Source organism: Hydractinia symbiolongicarpus, chromosome 7 (genome assembly GCF_029227915.1).
Source record: "Hydractinia symbiolongicarpus strain clone_291-10 chromosome 7, HSymV2.1, whole genome shotgun sequence".
NCBI lineage: Eukaryota > Metazoa > Cnidaria > Hydrozoa > Anthoathecata > Hydractiniidae > Hydractinia > Hydractinia symbiolongicarpus.
This window is the reverse complement of record NC_079881.1, coordinates 9,219,855-9,241,352: the sequence shown is the minus strand read 5'-3', so window position 1 is coordinate 9,241,352 and position 21,498 is coordinate 9,219,855. Positions and strand designations below refer to the sequence as shown.

The following is a 21,498-nucleotide window of genomic DNA, read 5'->3' as shown; positions in this document are numbered from 1 at the left end:
GGAAGTTATACTTGCGCTGTTTTGAAACTTTTACAGCAAGTTATTCTTCTCCTACTTAAAATAATAAAACAAACAGCAAGTTATTCTTCTCCTACTTAAAATAATAAAACAAACAGTTTTAGTGTTCTTTTAATGTTTTTTGTGCAGTTTTATAGGAAAATCTAAATTTAAGTGCAAGTTCTTTTTCAGACTATGGTTGTTTAGTTGAGAATATTTAAAGTCTTTTGCAGCATTAAAATCATTTTTTAAATTCATAACAGAGGGTGTTACGACAAGCGTATTCTATCTTGTTTTAATTATTTTTCCTAAATGGTATCGACTAAACTCTTGCTGTATTACAGTTTATTAATCATAACGATGGAGGGTGTTACGACAATAGTCTGTCTTGTTTTTCACTTGTATTATAACTATTTTAGCGAAAGTAGCTAATTTTTGTTATAAATCACATAAAAATTTAAACTTCTGTTTAACCACAATTTTTGTGATTACAAAATTAGCGCACAGCGCATTTTAGTTTTATCGTAACAAATTATCATGAACAAAGAATCAACTTCCAGTGGCCTTATCAATAGTGGTCCTAAAGTAACGTTATTGATTCACCTTGTTTAGTATAATTGTAGATGGATATTCAACCAACAAAAAACAACATCATTGATATCTTCTATGCTCATTGTATTTTTACGAGATGGGATGAGAAAATGTTTGGTTTTTTTCAACTTTCTTGCTTGATATTTTTTTGTTTTCGTGAAAATTAGGGTCGGTCGGGCCCGTAGAACAACTAATTAAATTAAGATGTATCCGGCATAAAAGATGATAAGATTTTTTAAACCGTAGGACATTTTATATTTTACAATTAAATTCTCATCTGAATATCAATATTATTTCACTCATATAAGTGCTCAAGTGTAAACAGAGTGTATGTTCTTTCATGCTTGTCCTTTAAAAATCAAGTTCTTTATTGTTATTTCAGTGTCACTAAATAATACTCCACTGTTCGGAAGAGTACATTGTGCAGCATAATTGTATGAAATGAGTGGCAACAAAGTTGATTCACCCTGTTCTACTCCAAAAAAATTAAAATTCGAGCAACTTAGAGCTGACTATGAGTTATTCTTGCAAACATTTGAAAGTAAGTATAGAAATTTAATTTTCGTTTTTAGATTTAATACATTTTTTTACTTAGGGTTTAAATAGTCTAGATTATGTTCTTTCTTTCTGTACAACTCTCTTGATTTGATAATCTCAACATAATAGAAACTTTGCTGATTATTTTTTAAGCAAAGTGGCCATGTTAGACTTGTGCATGTGGCATGTTGCACTTTTGTTGATTTTTCATCAATTCATCTTATCTTTATTCATCTTCAGGCTTCAAAAGAATGATCTTGATCATGCACAGAAATTTTGGCCTAACCGTAAATAATCTGGAATTTTTAGGTCTCCCTGCAAATTTTTTTTGATTAGCTTTTCTAAATAACATCAATTAGTACACTTAAGTATGGCTTAAAAGGAACAAAACAACAGCAATATATTTTTGCGAATGTCAACACTTTTTATGTGCATCGGAACCTGGAAATTTGCCGAAAATACTTTGTTTAAAATTCAATTAATTTAGTTTGTAAAAGAATTTTAATATTCTATTTAAAGTTTCTTATAACCAAATAAAAGTTGTCTAAAAATTGCCTAAAATAAAAAAACTCCAGAAATCAGGTTAATCAAATGTCCAAACTTTGCAGAATGATTTCCTTTTAATGAAATAAAATTGTATTGTGAGTTTTGAGTTGTTAAGGTCGAGATACACTTGACATTGTTATTTAGAAACTCCCTGAAATTTACATTTTAAAAATATTTCAAAATATTTTGAAACATTTCTAAAGCTGTGAAAGTATTTCGAATTGCTCTGAAAATAATTTCGAGATATGGTGTGAAATTTTCACAGGTATTTTTAAACAAGAAAATTCTGCAAATCGATTTGTAGAATTTTCAACATTTTGAAAGAAGTTAAAAGATGCCAACAAAAGGTGTGCATTTTTCTGACGACAAAAGCTCTACTAATACCGTAATGACTTGAATGAGTCTTCCATTCTCAATTCATTTACCGTATTTTCCTGTATATAACTCGAACATCGTATAACCCACAGCTTAACTTGTTTTAGGAGTTATAAACCAGATGATATAAGATAGAGCCTCACCTTTGTATAAACCGCATAAAATTCCAATCGGTGTGTTTTACTTACCCGCACCTTTGCATAACCTGCATCGTGTTAAGAAAAAAATTCAGCGTATTTTTACTTACCCTAATCATTTTATAAACATGTGCGTGTGTTCTGTTTTTTTCATGATGGAGACAAGTGGGGGACGTTTAAACTTGTGAACCCCAAACACGAGAACCGAGTGTCTGAACTAGCGACTCTCTCAGTCTTAACTTCCTTGTCTCCAATTGCCGAAATATTAATGAATTAAAATTAATTTGACAATGTTGTTTTCCTTTTATTTGTAAACATTAGTTTCAGCCAATAATAACTCTTACTTCCTCCGATTAAACAAATAAATTTATATGCCTTAAATTTAGCCCTCAAACAGCCTCAAAGCTATTTTCTTTTTGTAAACATTTGCTAGGGGTATTTCTGTATAAGTACAAAATTTTATGTGTACAATGCGTGCAGCACATGAATGCAATGCAATCAAAGTACCCCTGTACATAAGTTCTTAAAAAACTTGTGCCACTGGCTCACTCGACAGGAAACCACAAATCAAAGAAACTGTCTTTTGCTATTTCCTGTAACCTATACCGAGATCTGGGTGTGATATATATCAGAATTATAATTGTCCAATTGTTGGAATTATGATAATTGTCTTGAACATGCAGGAAGTTATTTAGTTTTGTGGTTTTTTTTGTATATTAGCGTGTTGAGACAGTATGACTGTTAAAGCTGCTAAATTACTGTTAACTACATTTCTTACAAATATTGGTTATTCACTGTAAATATTTTATATTTAGAACCTACTTGGATGTACAGACATATCCAGAGAAGACGTCAGTTATCTGTATGACTTAATTCTTCACACAATTTAACAGTTCTGTATAATAACTTCTTTTAAAGGTTACCTCCCGCAAAAAATCAATTTGAGCTCGTATGAAAGATATTTTGAAAAATCTAATTATGCGAATTATGACATCATGAGTATGCATTAAGCATAATTATGGTAACTAAATATTAAAATTTGTGTGTCAAAGTGAACAGCCAGAAAACATTTTTAACTCTATATGGCTTGTCAAAACTGTTAAATTAGCCCCCTTGCAGAGCATACTCATGATATCATGCATAATTAGTAAAATCTTCTTAGTCCAAATTCGAAAGAACCAATTAAGAATTTAAAAAAATTATATTCAAATTTCTAGACAACCTTTCAAGCTTTTTCACATGGTAACCTTTAAACTGTTGGATTACAAATTTTTTTTTCCACGCACACTTCCATACACATAATTTTTTTATTTAATTTATATTTTCAGATATAACAACTTGTGTAGATATAGATATGGATGTAACTGTAGATACTCCAGATATGTCTTACAATAATTCTTCATAAAACTATTTATCTTTGCTTGAGGTACCCTTTTTTGGTCTTGGATTAAGTGAAAAGATTAAAAAATAACCTAGAACTTAAGTTTTTTTTTACATTGGACATATAAATGTCTTTTCATTAGTCTAGTAAAACTCAAGAAAGACACTACAATAATAAAAAAAATGAAGCAGCAAAGAATTTTTTAAATGCAATAAAAAAAAAAAATTCAGACAAATTGTGCAAAACGTTTTAAACAAATACGTATACTTTTTAAGTAAATAAAAATATGCTTCGATATGCCAGAAAGAGGGTATAATGTTGAATAGAATCCCACTATCAGTCTCTGTTGTATTTGTTTCACCATAAAAGTCATAATATACAACTGATATGAACAAACAAGATAACAATAATCAATATCAACGTAAGTTGTCTTCCACAGCAATAGTCACACAAGTCGATACAAACAAGGACGGTATCCGACAGCATATAACATTAAAAATCTTGACTGTGGCATCAACAATCACTCAACCAAACCATATCAGCAATAACGACGATTCCACACTATTGTTTATCTCCCCTATATATCCAGATATAAACATCCGTAAATACAGTGATTGTCAAACCGAAATATGTTCTCTCAAAACTTGAATTTTCTTTTTGACTATTGATGCAATATTGTGTATGTGTTTATTTTATATTTTAGCCATTTATGTTAAATCGCAATCTATCGTATCTTAAAGAACACGGGTCAAGGAAAAAAATAAAACAGCAAATAAAAAGGTGAGATTCTTATCCTGATTTAATTTAGTTTTAGAATGCCAATCCAGCTTTGTGTAACGTTAACTTTTACTCTTTTCCTTTTTTTTTTCTTCAACATATTAGGTTGCCAACACAGTGGTTAAAAACACAGTGGTTTGCTAATACCTTGCCCATATAATACTTCTGTAGATAACAGATAAAGATAACAGATTGCTGTTGTGTTCTTTTCATTTGCTACAACTTCCAAAACAATTTTTTCAAGAACTCCAAAAAAAAGATTTTGATTCATATCTGAGTTACTATCTTAGTAGTTCATCTCTGAAATCAAAATCCTTTAAATTTTCAAATCTCTTGTTATTTTTTACTCAATATTGAGAGGAAAAGTAGTGAATGACAGTTGCTGCAAAACGCATGAATTAGAAAAAAGTATGAGGGATGAAGAAGAATTACAATATACATACTCCTTGCCTTCCGTCCCTCTTAATATTATAGCAAGTGACATAGTTAATAATTTTCTTCTTATAAATGTTTATTATTTATTAAAAAAACATTAACAAACATTTTTAACAAACAATTTTTCTTAAGGCTTTGCTTTTTACTGCAATTGTTCAAAAAATAATTGAATGATTTAATTTCGAAGATCATATCCACAAGCAATGATTGATAGATTTCAATAATATCCACACACTTTGAACTTGTCAATCTTTACAATGGACTTACTACCTTAGGTTATTTGTTTACTTTTGATACCTCACACTGCGATAATTCTTGCTGACGTCAGCATGACGTATATTAATTATTTCCCAATGCAGATATGAAAGAAACTGTGACTAGCACATTTCCAACGCTCCTCACTGGCCCTACACAAATGCCAAATTAGAACTCTCACAACCATCAAAAATTTAAAAGCAGGATTGTAAAGTTTCGTTTTCATTTCTTTCAAATGACTCTGACTGAATCTTTATTTAATACAAACGCCAGGACATCTCTTTAGATTTTAGTTCGGCATGCAACTTAATAATTCTGCGTTTTTAATCTTTTATAATTATATTTGACAAAGGTAAAACAGTAACAAAATACCTGTACACTGCACAGGCTGCTGTGTTGGCCTGGGGAACAGACCTGGTGAAAGTTTAAAGTAGTATTTACGGCCAGGAATTTTACCCATGTATGGAAAATTCATAAGCAAAGTCATTAATTTTTTTTTTTAATTTGAATATTTTAAATCATTTATGCAAACAAAATTATTGCAGTTTTTAGCGTGCAATTTATTGCATAGGCTGTTCTTATTAATAGACTTGATTTGACAGCCGTATGCATAGGTGGAAACAATGTGTCTTTTAGGACTATCGTTTTTAAGGTATTCAAGAAAAAATTTTTATGTGTTTTTCTTTAATTAGCATTTATGCATTTCTTCTCAAGCATTCATTAAAAAAATTGTAACAATTTCCTTTACATTATGAATACACCTAATGTAATGTACTTTAACATTAAATAAAGTTGACTTCTTCATGCCAACTTAACTTCAAAGGAAACATTAAAAATACCCTTAACTTATGACATTTTGCTTCTGTAGAATAATAGTTGTATTTTGTTTGTCCCCCAAAAGCAGATCATGCTAACCATGCACAAAATTTACTCCCGCAAGTGTTGAATTCTAAATTACATTAATTATTCTGTGTAAGTGATCCTGGTGCATTTAGAAAAGGCCAGACAAATTAAATCAATTTATTGAAAGTGTTATGTGGACAACTAATTTAATATAATATTTTTTTACAAACTAAATACTTGACATATTGGAGTCAAAAAAAATTAAAAATTAAAATATCGAACTTCTAAATTTTATTTCTATTGTTACTGTATTTGGTTAAACTTGTTTCCTTGTTTATAGAAAGGAGTTTAAATTAGATCACTTGATTGACAAAGTTCCGTCAGTTGAAGAAACAAAAGAAAAATTAGAGGAATGTGATTCAGAGTATGTTTCTATAATTTTTTTTTAAAAATTATAAAGTTTTTGTTGGAAAATAAAGGGTCTTTGTAATGACATACACCTAGAAAGGGAACTGCCCCAGGTTCGATCATGAGGAACAAAAAGCTCAGAACGGAAACATCCTTGTATTGGACGTATGTGTTTTCTCATAACATTTTCTCTGATACAAACTTGATGATACTTATGGTTAACACACAGAATTAAAGAGTCTTTTCAACTTTCATGGCGTGAAGTTTCAGACGATAAACTCGTCGAAATCCCTACTTTCAGAGAAAAACAATGGAACAGATCTGGTCACTCGAATTTTGATGACATGAGCAATTACCCGTTGATACACAAAAATTGTTTACCCATTGTCTCTATTGTGTAGAGCTTGAAATGCTGATTAATAAAATGTATAAGATCTGTGTTTTGGATGAAAGGTTAAAGAAATATGGGGCTTTAAAGTTTGTTAAGGCGTGAGTTTACTTTTTTGGGATCACAAAACATTAATCTAAAACGATTTTTAAATTCTTTCTTAACATTTTTTACTTTTGGAGATATTTAGTATTACATTTTTTCACAATTTTTAACCTCTAATCGTCAGAAAACTTATCATAACTTACCTTCTACACAAACTTACGAAATAAAAAAAATCGTTTTTAAATCAAACCTTTCTCTCCGCGCTAGTGCTCCCCACCCCAGAGCCTTAAAAAAGGTTTTAAACATACAAAGTACTATCTTAAAAAATGAACAATGTGAAAAGGAGGTTTAAAGTTTTTTACAGAATTCTTATACTTCTGCATAAATAATTGGTCACTATGGTAACGACTATTAGCTAACAGGTTTTTTAACATTTTTTTATGCTGAACATGTTTGGTCACATTCGCAATCACACACTTCCGAGTATTGGTAAAACAAATAAAAATTGTAGATACAAAAATCACAAAAACCTGATGATTTTGAAAACTATATTCTTATGGGAAATGTTGTAGAAAAACTTCAAAAGTATCTTTCAACTACATACAAAAATCGTTTTTCTTTTGGAGGCCTCTATCATTATAACCTTGAGTTATAATAATTAATACCCAAGATGGTTATGTGTGGACAAATATTTGATTTTATAGTAAGTAATTTAAGACAAATTTGTTTCATTTTTGGAGAATACCCTAACTTAAGTACATTTTTTTTAAAATATTTTTGCACCATTAGAAAAATTAGATTTTTTCCTATCCAATCACCTTAAAAAAATTTCTTTAAAAAAATAGATTTTTTCCTATACTCATGCCTCAATGAAACGAATGGAGGAAATGAGCCTAATTTTTGGTCTCAGGTTGCCCTAAATTATCCACACAGGGAATGATGTCAATTATTTACTTCCATTTGGAAGTTATTTGATCGCAATCTGAAAAAAACGAATTTTGACCTTGTTCAATTTTTCAGATACAGACAGAATTACTGCATTTTTATAGTTTACAATTCAATAATTATGAAATATGGGGGAATATATTTTATTATCATTACGATTATTGTTGCCATTAATAGCCTTTTTTTGTATTTTCTCTGAAGTTTTTTAGATTTTTTAAATTTCCACATTAACTTCCCTAAAATTTCAAAAAAATTTCTAAGACAGCATTACATACAGAAATTATATTTTATATCGCTATAACCGTATAATAGGGGATGTATGTTTTTTCTTCTATGTTAGCAGAATCAGAAGTTTGCAATTAACAAATTAAAATACTTCAATGCGAACCATTTTTGTTAAATTTGTGTATCCAATATTTTATTTTTATTTGCTTACTTCATCTTATCTGCAATTATTTTAACCAAAATTAACTAGCACTGCCCTTTTTTCTCCTAAAACTGTGAAACTCCTGATTTGAACACTGATTGGTTTTTATTTTAGTTGACTAAACTCATCGTGGACAGTTCACCCTTTTAAACAATTCTCTCTAAATCTATCAAAGAATTAAACTTAATATCTAACCATATATTTATTATTTGTTTGACTAAATAATGTGTACTGTTTAGAAACAATTATCTTAATTTATCATTTGGAGGGTTCTTCCATGGGCCAGGTAAAATGTTTGTTGATTAAATGTAATTTTAATTAAAAAAAATTATTATAATTATTTCTGTTTGTTGTGCTACATGTCACAACCATGTGTAATGCTTGAACCACCAAAACTTGTTTTCCATTTAAGCCAGGTTAGTATTTAGATTTAAAAGGGGTGTATATCTTGTTTTTCGCAAAAGCACCCCAGATCATATTACTAAATTCTAATTGTTTTTTTTTTGTTTGTTTTTTGTTTTTAAATTTAAGGAGCATTAGCAGATTTTGTCAAGCATTATCTCCATTAATTTTGCTGCAAACAATTCCTCTGGACTTCACCTCTGTTTTATCTGCCATCGGCAGACTTTTTTCCAGAAATGCATGCATATTTTTTACTCCATTTTATGTCATTAAAACTTTTTTTATTATTGCATCTAGGATTTGCTGAGTCTATATTCTTAACCAATGATCCAAAAATACAAAGTATCTACAAAGATGAATTTGTCACAGTTAGCATACATTTAATTCAAGTGTACCATAGGCGAAAAAAGGTTAGATTTAATCTGTGATGAGAACAGTGTTGTGTTCTAGTTGGTATTTATAAATAAAAAATACTGTCCATTTTGTGGGTAGTTGAAAATGTACGCTAAATATCAAATCAATACTCCATTTCACCTATGCCATTACACAGCTCTCCCACCAATGTATATGTCACAGCCTTTCTAAGTTACGTTGGTAAAAGCCAACATGTTAGTAAAAATTAGTAAAACATTGACAAATACTTGCATGCGTGTTTTTTTTAAACAAAATGTAACTTGAATTTATAGATGTATTATCTCATTATCGTTCTTATTGTAACTGTTTGTGTATGGGAGAGTGAAATTACAAACATAATATAAATTGCCATCATGAAACACAAGTTTGTCATCATGAAGCAGGCAGATAAATGGAATTTTAAAGGTTGTGTCATGTGCAGTGCACATCTGTTTTATGTAACATCTTATTGGTTTTCTATTTCTTATCTATCTCTAATGATTGCTAAGGACATGGCAGTTCTGAGTTAAGGGCTGTTGTAAGAATGAAATTTAGGTGCCATGGAATTACAACACCAGTCGTTTGTTTTCATGAAAACCCCTACTATTGAAGCCAGCGAAAATTTAAAAAATGATTTTCCAGTAAAATCCTGATCAGTTATAACAAAAAGGCACCCTTATGTATTAAGACTCAGTATTGTTTATAAAACTTAACCCTTCTCAGCCCGTTCCCGAACTAGTCCGGGATATTGCTACGCTAAAATAATCCCGATCCTGGACAGGTCCGGGATTTCACTAGGACCACTTTGAACGGCCCTCACGGCCGCCCTGTATCTTTAAAACTAACAAGATCGATTTTTTTTAACACTAGAATAATTTATCTCTCATTTGCGCCTGATCGGACGATTTTTAAATTCGACTACCGTAAGTTATGCAGATTTGCTTTTCAAAATTAAAACAAAGATGGCGACTGGATTTAGCGCATGCTGTGGCTCTGGATCTTCGCCTTTTAGCAGCAGTAATGCATCATCTGGCCTCTATTAATGAACTAAACTTTGAAGAGGATAGCGATGAGGATGTAGTAGCAAGTGATGATCCAATTAACAGATTCTTTGGCCGGAGTGATAGTGAAGACGAAGATTTTTTGGGATTTTCTGATGGTGGGGAAGAATGTGTTGATGAAAGTTCAACTGATAATGATGAATTGGCAGAACCTAGTTCGAAAAAAGCTAGAAAGGAACCAAGCCCTCCTGGTTGGAACATGGGGCAATGGAAATCTGGTGACAAGAAGTTACAAGAGTTGCCCCATTTTGCTGCAAATCCTGGAATAAATGTCGATATTCCTGAGGATGCCGATGAACTTTATTTTTTCAAACTGTTTATCACTAATGAAATTATTTATGATATAACTACTGAAACTAATCGCTATGCTCATGAATTTCTTAAAAAAGCTGGTGATGGTCTTCCTCCCTCTTCAGACCTGGCTAGATGGCCTGTAAATGGAATCCCTACTGAAAAAATGTCAAGCTTCTTGGCTTTGACTTTTTATTTTGGCATAGTAAAAAAAGATTTACTAAAGTCTTATTGGTCAACAGACACTACTATTTCTACTCCATTTCCAAGAACTGTCATGTCAAGAATGGATTTTTATAACATCATGTCTTTCCTTCATTGCTGTAACAATGATGACTATCCAGCAAAAGGTGAACCGGGTTACAATCCAAAGAAAAAACATTTGCAGAAGTGTGGACACCAAACCTTCATTTGTCCATTGATGAAGGGACTATCCCTTTCAAAGGATATATTTCATTCAAGGTTTACAACCCTAACAAACCAGATAAATATGGTATTAAAACATACAAATTGTGTGATTCAGATAATGGATATTGTATCAACTTTGATATCTATGTTGGCCAAGTTGACGATGCTCCGCCCATTTCTCAGTATGGTAAAACCTATGACTTAGTCATGCATCTTTTGCACAATCATCTTGGTAAAGGTTATATTCTGTATATGGATAATTTTTATACATCTCCATACTTATTTTATAACCTTCGTATGCAACATCAAACAGCAGCATGTGGTACCAGTCGGCCTCGTAAAGGCTTGCCTGTTCAAATAAAACAGCAAAATTTAAAAGGAAAGGCGAGTCAATTGCAATGACATACGATAACAAGCTTGTTGCGTTCCGTATCCTAGACCGTAAGCATGTGACATTACTATCCACTGCTTACAACTGCCAACGAGAAAATTGAGTGTCCTGATATCATACGTATGTACAATAAATATATGGGTGGTGTTGACAGCAGCGATCAAATGCTACAGTATTCCGCATTTTCACGTCAAAGCCTCAAATGGTGGAAGAAAGTTTTTTTTCGAGTAATTGTGATTCGTAAATTAGTGGAAGAATCTAATGCTCTTACTCCACCTTGTGCTCCGGTCAATTTTAGTTCTAATTCTTTAGAAATACACAGACTTTCTGGTAGACATTTCCCCAGAAAAATATCTCAAAAAAGAAAGAAAACCCAAGTTAGTCGATCATGTCGTGTATGTGTTCCCACCAGAAGGGAAATGGATCGGCAAAATAATACTCCTAAGAGAAAACGACCGGGAAGAGAATCATCTTATGAGTGTGACAAATGTTTTACTCCACTCTGTGTGAAACCTTGTTTTATGCTTTATCATAATTATAAAGATTTCATTGGTAAATATATTCAAATGATGTCCGAATAATAGTATATATACATTATGTTTTATATATCTCAAAATTATGTTTTATATGTTTGAGAAGAAGTTCCTTTTACATTCCTTTTATTTGCTAGTCTAAAGCACTAACTAAGCATAGGTTGTGGTCCAATAAGCACAATCTAAGCATGGCTAATAGACGGATTGCCAACTTTCCTTTTATATACTTACAATTTATACTGAATTATCTATTACCGGAGTTGAACCGGGACTTAGATAATGCTTTATGATCATTTTTAAGAAAAGAGAAATACCTTACATGCATTTTAAACATAGTATATGCTTTAAATTAGTTGTATATGCTTTAAATTAGTTTATTTTAGACTAATATTATGAAATTTACGAAAAATGTGTTTTTTTGCTAAAAATGCCTGGGATCAGGGACATAATGTTTTAAAAAAATGCCTGGGGCGGGAAGGGTGGTTAAAGGGGGGGGGGGTGTTATTGTGATCAAAATGTGTTTAAAATTGAGTTTTTATCAGCCACTATTATTAGACAATACTGGAGCTTCTCTTTGGTGTTTGTTTGTTTTCATCAATGCTAGTCGATAAGCCCATGGAAAAATCCACTTAGGCAGAAGAACATTGAAAAGTATCCGTCATTTGAATTTTGATGATGTCAGCGATAACCTATGGTTACAAATTTTTTTTTCATAAATTAGTGTACCTGACTTAATGTTGCTCAAAAAAATGTATAGGATCATGTGCTTTTTATAAAAGGTTAAGGAAATATAAAGATTTGAAAATTTTTCTTTTCTTTAAAAATTGCTTTACTTTTTAGGGCAAAGATGCCCCAATGGAAATTATATTATTAGGAACCTGTAAAGCACCGTGGAATCCACGTTCTCAGCTACTCTTACCATGTTCTTCCGTACAACTAAGTGTTCCACCATCAGTTTTTGCAGAAGATGGCCGACCAATCAAAACTCATATTTTATCTATTACTGTTAGCATTAGTGTTCCAAAGAAAATGAGAAAAAAAAGAGGTCGTAAAAAGAAAGATGCTTCTTCAGATCAAGGTAGGCAAGGTGGGCGTAGGCTCAGTATGCTTGAAATTTTTTAAATTTGAACCTTATGTTTGAGCGTTTAGTTTTGTTCCAAGATTATTTCATTATTTTATGCTGCTTGTTTTTGTCATTGACCTCGTCTAAATATTTTTCTTGTGTGTTCCTTTGTTTAACCTTGCTCTTGATTTAAGAAGAAATAAAAGTTCTTAGGCTTGGAAATATGCTTATTATATGCTTTTTTTTTAAAGAATTTTTAGGACATGAGAGACATCCTTGCTCATTAAATTAGTGTGGTTGACAGTTTTAAAATGTGTTTAAAATGCTTTTGTAAGCCACAGTTTTGGTCTGTACTACAAAATAAAACTCCTGATATTTTTAGCGTTATCGATTCCAATAACCTGTAAAATTTTGAAATGTAAGCCAAAAATAGTGAACATTTTACAGCAAAAATTTTTTGACTGCAATCCTAATAGTTAAGGGAACCCGGGGTATAAAATGATGTTGGACTTATATTATAGAGTTTAAAAGGTTGGTTAACAAGTCTTTTTAAATTTTTTAAAAAGCTCTTTTCCTTCTCAATATATTCACATTTAAAGAATTTTCGATTTAATTATGCTGCATAAATTATGTCATATTTAATTAATAGCAAATTTTTCTTCAGTAATTTTAGACTTGTTTAGGAATGTGCATTCAAACTTTATCATTGCATATATATTATAAAGGTGAATTGGTTAACATAATTTTTTTTGCCAAATGATAATTGTTTGCTTGTCCCGGGCCTCTTAATTTTTTACTTTTTTTTTCCAAAATGTGGAGTAGAAAATTTTCACTAATTTTTTCCCTTATAATTTCCGTATTTTATCCCTCATTAGTGTCCTAATAAAGCTAGATTAAGCTTAAAAACTAGTGAAAAAGCCTAAGGTGTTATTATGAAAAAGAAATTTTATCTGAATGCAAAGCGATCAACATCGGTTCTGGAAATCCTTGAATTGTTCCAAAATTTTTGTAATACTAGTACTTGAAATTTTTTTTTTGATGAACTACTTCTTGCTTTATTTCTACAAACGAATAGCTGAACAAAATTCCCAGTCTTAATGTCTTTTTGTGTTTTGCCCGTCTTTGTTGTGAGTGAAAGAATGCAAAAATGATCTGGAAATATTTTATTCAAAAAAATTGTTGGTTACCTTAAAATGGAGCCTTCGCAGCTTTCATGCGGCTAAATATTACACAATACAAGAACTGCTGTGTTTTCTAATATTTGCTAATGTCAGCAAATAATCTTTGCTAACGTCAGCAAATAATCACGTAACTATATATTTCACGTAACGTAAATATTTACATATAAAAATATGGAAAGATATATACTAGTTCTATAAATTCCCTTTTATTCATAGATAATACTCCTGAACCGCCTGCTAAACGTCACAAATCTGAAACCGTTGTGGAATCTTCAATTTCTGAAGAAGGAGAGGTGCCATCAAGTGAGGTGTTTATGGACCAAACGTCTGCATCATTCTCCGCTGAACTTATCGTTTATGATCGTCACAAGACCTGCTTGCTCACAGCAGGTGATTACGAACTACTACTGCAGGACAACGATGATACATGTGCTAATAAGAATAACAGCTGGGAAAGTACATTTAAAAATAAGGTACTTCTTTTATCGTTAGTTGTAATCTTCCCTGTAACCTCAACTACTGTGACAACGGTTGAGAACTAAAAGTCTTTCCAGTGCTAAAAACCGCATTTTAAAAATCATCTGGAATATGAGTTTACTTCCCGGATACTTTCTTGGTATACATTTGACTATACCAGCCTGGAAAACCACGCACTTTCGGTTTCCGATGATTAAACTGCTATCACTCGGCATCTGGTGAGAAACGATACTAGTTTAAAAAAGTACAACTCTATGCTATTCAGTGGTGAAAACCGCATTTCAAAAATCGTTCGGGATTTGTAGACTGTTCTTTTTTTTGCTATGTCTTAGAATCCACAAACAACTGTTTTTGTGAGTTCTTATAAGAACGTGTTTGAAATTCCCTACGTTTTCTCTATATTTATTTTAGAAAAGAGTGGTTCTTAAAAAGTCATACGATAATTTATAATATGCGAAATTTAATGCTTGAATTTAAAATTAGTGGGAAAAGGAAAATTGAAGTTTTTATTTCTTTTAAAGGCTAATTCTTTAAATTCTTATCGTGTAAGTTAGCATTTTGGTACAGACTTTTTTTGAGTGGTTGTTTATAACTGGTTAAAAAAAATTGTTGTTACCTTTTTTAATATTGTACAACTTTAGGCCATTAACCCAGGAGTTAAAAAGGAATCACTTTTCAGCTAGACTTCAGTGATTTTCAGCCATAAAATTAATCTTTAAGTTTCAAAAATTTAGATGAATGCTATTCTATTTTTAATTGATCAATAAGAAGTCTTGACTAACCACCGTTTATTTCTTTTTAGCTTGGACCGTTTGCCGCTTTTTCGTTTGGTCCAACCATAAAGTTCAGTTTACGTTGGGAGTCAAAATCTTCTGTACCTATTGCACCTGTTTTGAGTTCTTTATCAACTCCATATACAGACAGTCCTCAACCTTTAACGACTGCATTAGCTTCCAACAATAACAAATCACAAACGGATCAAAAAGAATTGCCGAAGGTTTTTTATCAATTTATATACAACAATAACACTCGCCAGCAAACAGAAGCGAGGGAGGGTACCTCTTGCCCGTGGTGTGCTTTAAATTGCAAAAGGTTATATGCGTTGTTAAAGCACTTGAAATGTTGTCATCCAAGATTTTCATTTTTATATACTGTAAGTGTTTTTTTTACCAGTATTGATATTTTTCTTTGATGTTGTTTGGTTGATAATGCAGAATGTGGGTGAAATATTTTTCTGCGACAACCCTAAGTTGATTAATTCGAGTAAAAGATCGAGAAAAATGTCCTGAAAAGTTTTATTCGCGAAAATAATTGTTTGCAAAATTTCTTGAAATAACTCATTTCCTAAAAGTTGGCTTGTTATTTTTGCTTTTGTTGTTGTTTTTATTTTCGTTGTTGTTGTTGTTGTTTTTATTGTTGTTGTTGTCGTTGTTGTTTGTAAGTTCTTTTATACGAACCAAACGGACTAATTTTGACCATGTCGGTCTATTGACATCACTTGTTTCTTATGATAAAAAAAAATCAAAACATTAATTCTTGCGAAAAAAAGCCTTGAGGGTTTGTCCCCTGTTCTAGGAAAATCGGGAATATCAGGGATTTTGTTCAAAATATTGTCAAAATGGCAAGAAAAAGTCAGGAATTTTAGATTTAAATTGTTATCTGAACTAATTTAATTCTTTAGTAACTGCCAAACATAACCGTCAGATCTGTTCTGAAAGAATTAGCATTAAGCCTGTTCTATCTTGTGAGGGTTATGCAAGATTCTAATGAATTATATGTATCAGCCTGTAGCTGCAAATATTAGAGAAATTTCAGGAATTTTAGTCACAAAATACCTGGAAATAAGAAGTTAGTATTGACTGGCATTACACGTAAAATATTTATCAAAATGTTGCATTCCTTATTATTTTACTTTTTTTTGTAAACATACGCTAATAAAAGCATATCCAGGTTTAAATTTTTAATCATATACTTAGAATATAGCCCCCCCCCCCTTGGTGAATCCTTCTCATGTGTGTTTTAACTTGTGTTATGGGCGTTTTAAATTAGACACAGAGTTTAAATTTCTCATACATAAGACTTAATTAACACCACTATACTTTCTAAACTTAGCTTGTGTAAACATACCTTTAGTTATAATGCTGTTCTTTTAAATGTAAAAGCGGGACCATTTTATCTTATCCCATAAGGCGACCTTTAACGCATTACCTTATCTCGCATAAACATATCCCAGCCCGATTGCGAATTTTTACTCGCTTATAAAAAACATATAAAATTTTAACAGCCATTGTACTGATGTTAAAAATGTAGTATACTTCTCGTATTTCAGCCATTAAAGAAAAGTCATCGCATCGATGTGTGTGTCAATGATAATTTTGAAGGAACATTAGATTTCGACGGCATCAAGGATATGGGTTTTATTAATGTTGATGACGCGCCGTTGCATCGAAAACCACAAACTGAAATCCTCGTCGCCAGGTATAAGTTTTGATACAAATTTATGCAAGTCATGCCTAATTTGTGAGGGATGCCGAAGAGGTGGGACTTAGTTTTAATGGGGGGGGCGGTATTTTCTTTGCATATCAGATAAAACCTAAAGACTGTTTGATTGAGAGCCCGAACGTAAAAATGAATGCCCTTCCTTGTATCTTTGTATTTTTTATTTGTTTTCATAATAAAATATGTTACTTGGATGACCAGAGATTTTAGAATAATTTTTTTAGTTTCCTTAGTCTGAATAAGCGATTCCTTATTCACAAATGCTCACTATCCTATGGCACTATAAAAGTACTGTGGGATATGCACCCTGATCTGGATATGATTTAGTTGTCAATCTCTACAGAAATGTTGCACCGTTCTGTTTTTTCTAAGGTCTTCTTGGTTTTGGAAATTTCCTTCTTTCCTTCTTTGTGTGTTTGTTTATGTTTTTTGTTATTTAGACCTTTCAAGGTTGTTGAAGATTTGAATGAATTTGCAGAACCAGATACAGAAGAAATAGAAGGAGTTGTGGCTATAAAAGGGCACGACAGGTATATTCAGTCCGAAATTCACTGAGACAAAAAATACTTTTCTTAGCTTTTTAAAGGTGAAACATGTGGTGTAAGATCTTTTACCTTTAAGCCTTTACCTTAAGGTTTACGCATTATTTTCCACTTCTCATATAGGTTTTTTGATTTTTATATATTTTACGGAGCTCTTATAGGAACATGCTTTTCTAAACGCTGCTAAATTTACAGAATGCAAATGATTGTTGCAAATAGCTGGAAAGGGTAGAGAAGGAGGGTTGTCTGCAATCAGAGGGTAGAGGGGTTAAAACTCAACGTAAACGAATGCTTGAGGGAATTAATTTTCTCGAAGATCGAGAGTTTTTTTGTCAGATAGGTGATTTGGAGAACAATTTCGCGAAGTCTATTTCTCAAGAAATGTAAAGAGATCGTTTAACTTCGAAAAATTAATTCTGACGGCTTCTTTTTTAGTTCTCGCGAAAATTATTACCCTAAAAAAAATTTAAAAAAAAAAATTTAAACTCGAGTGTGGTGTAAAAAAAAGTGAAGGAGTAATTGTTTCCGGTGTGTGAGACCATGGATACAATGAACGGCTAAACGTTACCACAACAAATACTATATCAATGTGCGTGTGATTTATTTTATTTAGAGTGTACTATCATGGCCGAAACAATCAACACGTGGTTCATCACTCTGAATTTGATTACAATAGCGAAGACGAGAAGGCTCCTGATTGGCTGCAAGAGAAAACACAAAATGTGAGTTACAGTACCAAAGTTGCTACCTTTAATCATCTGTGGTTTAGTCATTAATTTCTATTCTATATTAAAGTTCTTGGTCTCACAAACGAGATTACATGCGCACGGAAAGTCATTGTGACTGAAAAGGTTGTAAAAATGACAATGTAAAGTCATAGAAATGCATGTTATTATTTATAAGAAACTGGTTTATAAGAAAGCCTGTACTGGACAAAGGGTCTTTGGAAAAGTCGATAATTTTGCCATGAAAAACATAAGGGACTTGTTTTAGGAACCAAACAGCTTTTTTAAACCTTCGTGGAGAGACGAAGGAAAGTAATGATGTGTTAAAAATCTTTGTAACAACACATAGAATTTTGCTGCAGTAAAGCCATCGTTGTATGTAGGAGGGATTAGAACTCCGACCTAAAAAGTCACATCACCTATAAACCAGAATCCCACCTAAAATGCTAAAGGCCAAGTTTCACTGCCAAAACTATAACGAAGATGCCGTTAAGCCGCATATGTAAAAATGGTGACATTTTCGAAAGCCTGAAAGTTTTGGGGTAATAAAAAAAAATAAGATAAAGGGAAATGACAAATCGATTTTCATATTAAATTCTGAATGTATTCTGAAAATTGTGTTTCCATAGAATTACAAGTAGTGTAAATATTAATTTAGGGCATCTATTCGTTACCTTAATGCTTGGAATTTTATTCCCTATAATATTATTAACCGAAGTATATTGTTAATCCCCACTTATATTTTTCATTTGACTTAGTAAAACACACTTTGCGCTTGTCAATGTATACTGGCCAAATGTTTACGACACAGTTGTCACTTCGGTTATTTGGTTAGATATACTGCATGCAACGGTGTAAATTATTGCAGACCTCAGCATTACTCTTTTTGCTATTTTCCTGGTCTGGGTGTGTTCCACAAAATAAGGTATTGCTCACAGTTCGTTTTTATTTTATTCATTTTTTTGTCTCGTATTTTTGTTAGATGATTGAAGAGTTCACAGATGTCAATGAAGGCGAAAAATCCTTAATGAAGTTATGGAACCTGCACATGTTAAAAAAGGGGTAAGTATTTTTTTCTGAGCTTTTTAAATTAAACCTTTAATAACAACATACTAACGCAGCTTCGGATGCCATTATGTGATAAATTTCAAACACCATGCATAAACATGACGTAGCTTATTGAGCCCATTTTACGACCTTGTAGGCTTTCTTTTTCCAATAGCTCATCTTTGATATAAACAAACTTTCATAACTTTTTTTTTTTTTTTCTAACCGGGCTAGCTCGCCTGATGTGAACGTAAAAAAATACCTTATATGAACAGGCCCTTAGTCGTACCGCATGCTTCAATATGACTGACTTAAGAAATTATAATTCGTGTCAAGCTGAATTATGTTAGATTTTTCTTTTGACACCGGCATGGTCTGGCACAGCTAACAAGCCAGGATTTCTTTTTATTTTGATGCTTTTTAATCTTCAAATTTAAGGGTCTTTTAAAGAATGATTTCTACAATATGTTCCAGCAGAATGTTTATGCCAAATACCTCTAAAGTAATCACTTTGTGCGTCTCTGATGTTCCCCACGACCAATTTAAATTTTTAACCAGTCGCAAGAAAATGTATTTCAGTGGATGCGCGTTTTTAAACAGCGCTCTCTTCGTAGTTTGAAATGTATTTAAGCGATTTCTTGCGCGCTACTGACAAGCGAGTTATAACCAACAAAAGGTATTTCGCAGCAATTTTTTTCGCTCCAAACAAGTTCATTTATTAAGAATTTTTTGTCTCACCTAATCTGATTTTTTTTAATTCGCAACTCACAGTGAGTCAATTCAATTCTAAAACGTACACAAAAAGTAAAAAAAAAAAAACTGGCATGAAAGATAAAAGATTATCACTTGAAAAAAATTACAACAGTAAAACAAATAAACTTGATGATGAAAAACGTTTGAGGGGATTACATAATTCTACCCGCAGTGTATTAAATACATTGTAACCAATTGGCAAGCACAAAATTTAAAGCTTTGTATCCAGCGTCTCTATTAAACCTGCCCTTTTAGCATGGGTTAAAGAATAATCCCTCATGCAGGACCGCTACATATTTCTATTGAGTCTATACCGTATCTACCTTCTGCAATGTTTCTACTGCAGAGCAGTGGGACATCTTAGAATATTATTAAGTTGTAAAAGCGTTTTTATTGCATGGAACAGATCTGGTTCATACATCTGGAATTTCTTTCCCACTCAATCTATATTTGTGCAACTTACTGTGTTCAAACTAAATTTAGATACATTGCTGATTTCACTGTGACGCAAGGTTGCAAATCGTTTGTGGAAGAGTACGGACGTGATGTTATCGAGAAAAATATGGCGCGAAATTTTCTTCTCCACCTGAATAATATGATCGAGTTTCAAGTTATTTCGCAGTCAACCGTTATACAAGCTATGAATGCCCTGGAAAAAATACGGCAGTCGATGCAAGAAGAGTAGGACCCGAATAACCATTCCCCCGACGATCTAAAAAGCGCTTGTAATGTGCATTTTCTTGTAAATCAATCAAATGATATGGGGAGAAAACCAGGGACGATTTTCTTCGTATTCTTTTATGTACCGTCGACAATAAACTGACATCACATAACGTTGGAATTATTTATATTTTGTGTGCAGTCTTGTTTTTTATGAGAAAAAATGTTAAACAAGATAAGATTTGATATTTAACTGCTTTTCAAATGCAACCTCGTTCTCATTTATTTTAGAAAAATCGTGTTTTGACTTTACGTCCAGCAATTTTCACGGAATAATTAACCCGGCGTATTAAGTTGTTAACTCGCCTATATGTCATATCCTTAAATAACAACAGTAATATATCGCGCTGTGCTTTTTTCATACAATGTGTCAAAAAACAATGTCACGAATTTAATCAACAGGCTTATGTTGTAATTTTTATAGAATTTAAAACATTTTCATCAGAAAGATTGGCTGTCTATATTTCTTTTGCTGTCATCTTCAAAATTATTCTTGAGAGAAAAGAATATATAGATTTATAGATTTGGGATTGGTGTTCACAGAGGTGGACAGTTTATTGACAATTACGTCTTTTTTTTCATTATTAATGATATCTTATGCAATGAAAAAATGAATATTGTATAAACAAAACGTGATATTACTCTGTGCGTGTGAGCAAAAAAACTGCTGGGTTTCCAGTGTTAATAATATATTCTCTTTCCCAGGGATTTTTTCCTTTTGGATATGCAGGGCATTACTATGCATTTTGAAAATACAAACATGCCACAGGTTGTAACATTAAAGTTTGCGGAGACTCCTCTACTTTTAGAGGAGTTTTGAGAAGACTTTTTAAAATTAAGGAATATTGAGGAGTTTTGAGGAGGCATGCCTTTTTTAAATGTTCTCAATTTTTTTGGAAGAATATGGAAATGTCCTCAAATCTTC

The 21,498-nt window shown here is 31.9% G+C and overlaps 1 protein-coding gene across 1 annotated transcript; it reads left to right on the top strand.

Annotated features, from left to right (window-relative positions):
• Positions 1–946: 946 nt before the first annotated feature.
• Positions 947–20,752, top strand: LOC130648769 (polycomb protein suz12-like). Its single transcript, XM_057454862.1, has 14 exons — positions 947–1,129; positions 2,999–3,045; positions 4,268–4,344; positions 6,215–6,298; positions 8,327–8,373; positions 8,787–8,899; positions 12,407–12,644; positions 14,027–14,283; positions 15,090–15,440; positions 16,617–16,765; positions 17,227–17,316; positions 17,942–18,050; positions 19,036–19,115; positions 20,337–20,752. Exons 1-14 carry the CDS (start codon positions 1,030–1,032, stop codon positions 20,536–20,538), a joined length of 1,944 nt encoding a protein of 647 aa, XP_057310845.1. The 5' UTR covers positions 947–1,029; the 3' UTR covers positions 20,539–20,752.
• Positions 20,753–21,498: the final 746 nt, after the last annotated feature.

Excerpts from the sequence above, each read along its gene's own strand:
- LOC130648769 (XM_057454862.1), top strand. The coding sequence starts at position 1,030 with ATGAGTGGCAACAAAGTTGATTCACCCTGTTCTACTCCAAAAAAATTA. Across the intron at positions 4,345-6,214 it reads ATAAAACAGCAAATAAAAAG|AAAGGAGTTTAAATTAGATC; the intron begins GTGAGATTCTTA and ends CCTTGTTTATAG. Across the intron at positions 16,766-17,226 it reads ACTGAAATCCTCGTCGCCAG|ACCTTTCAAGGTTGTTGAAG; the intron begins GTATAAGTTTTG and ends TTTGTTATTTAG.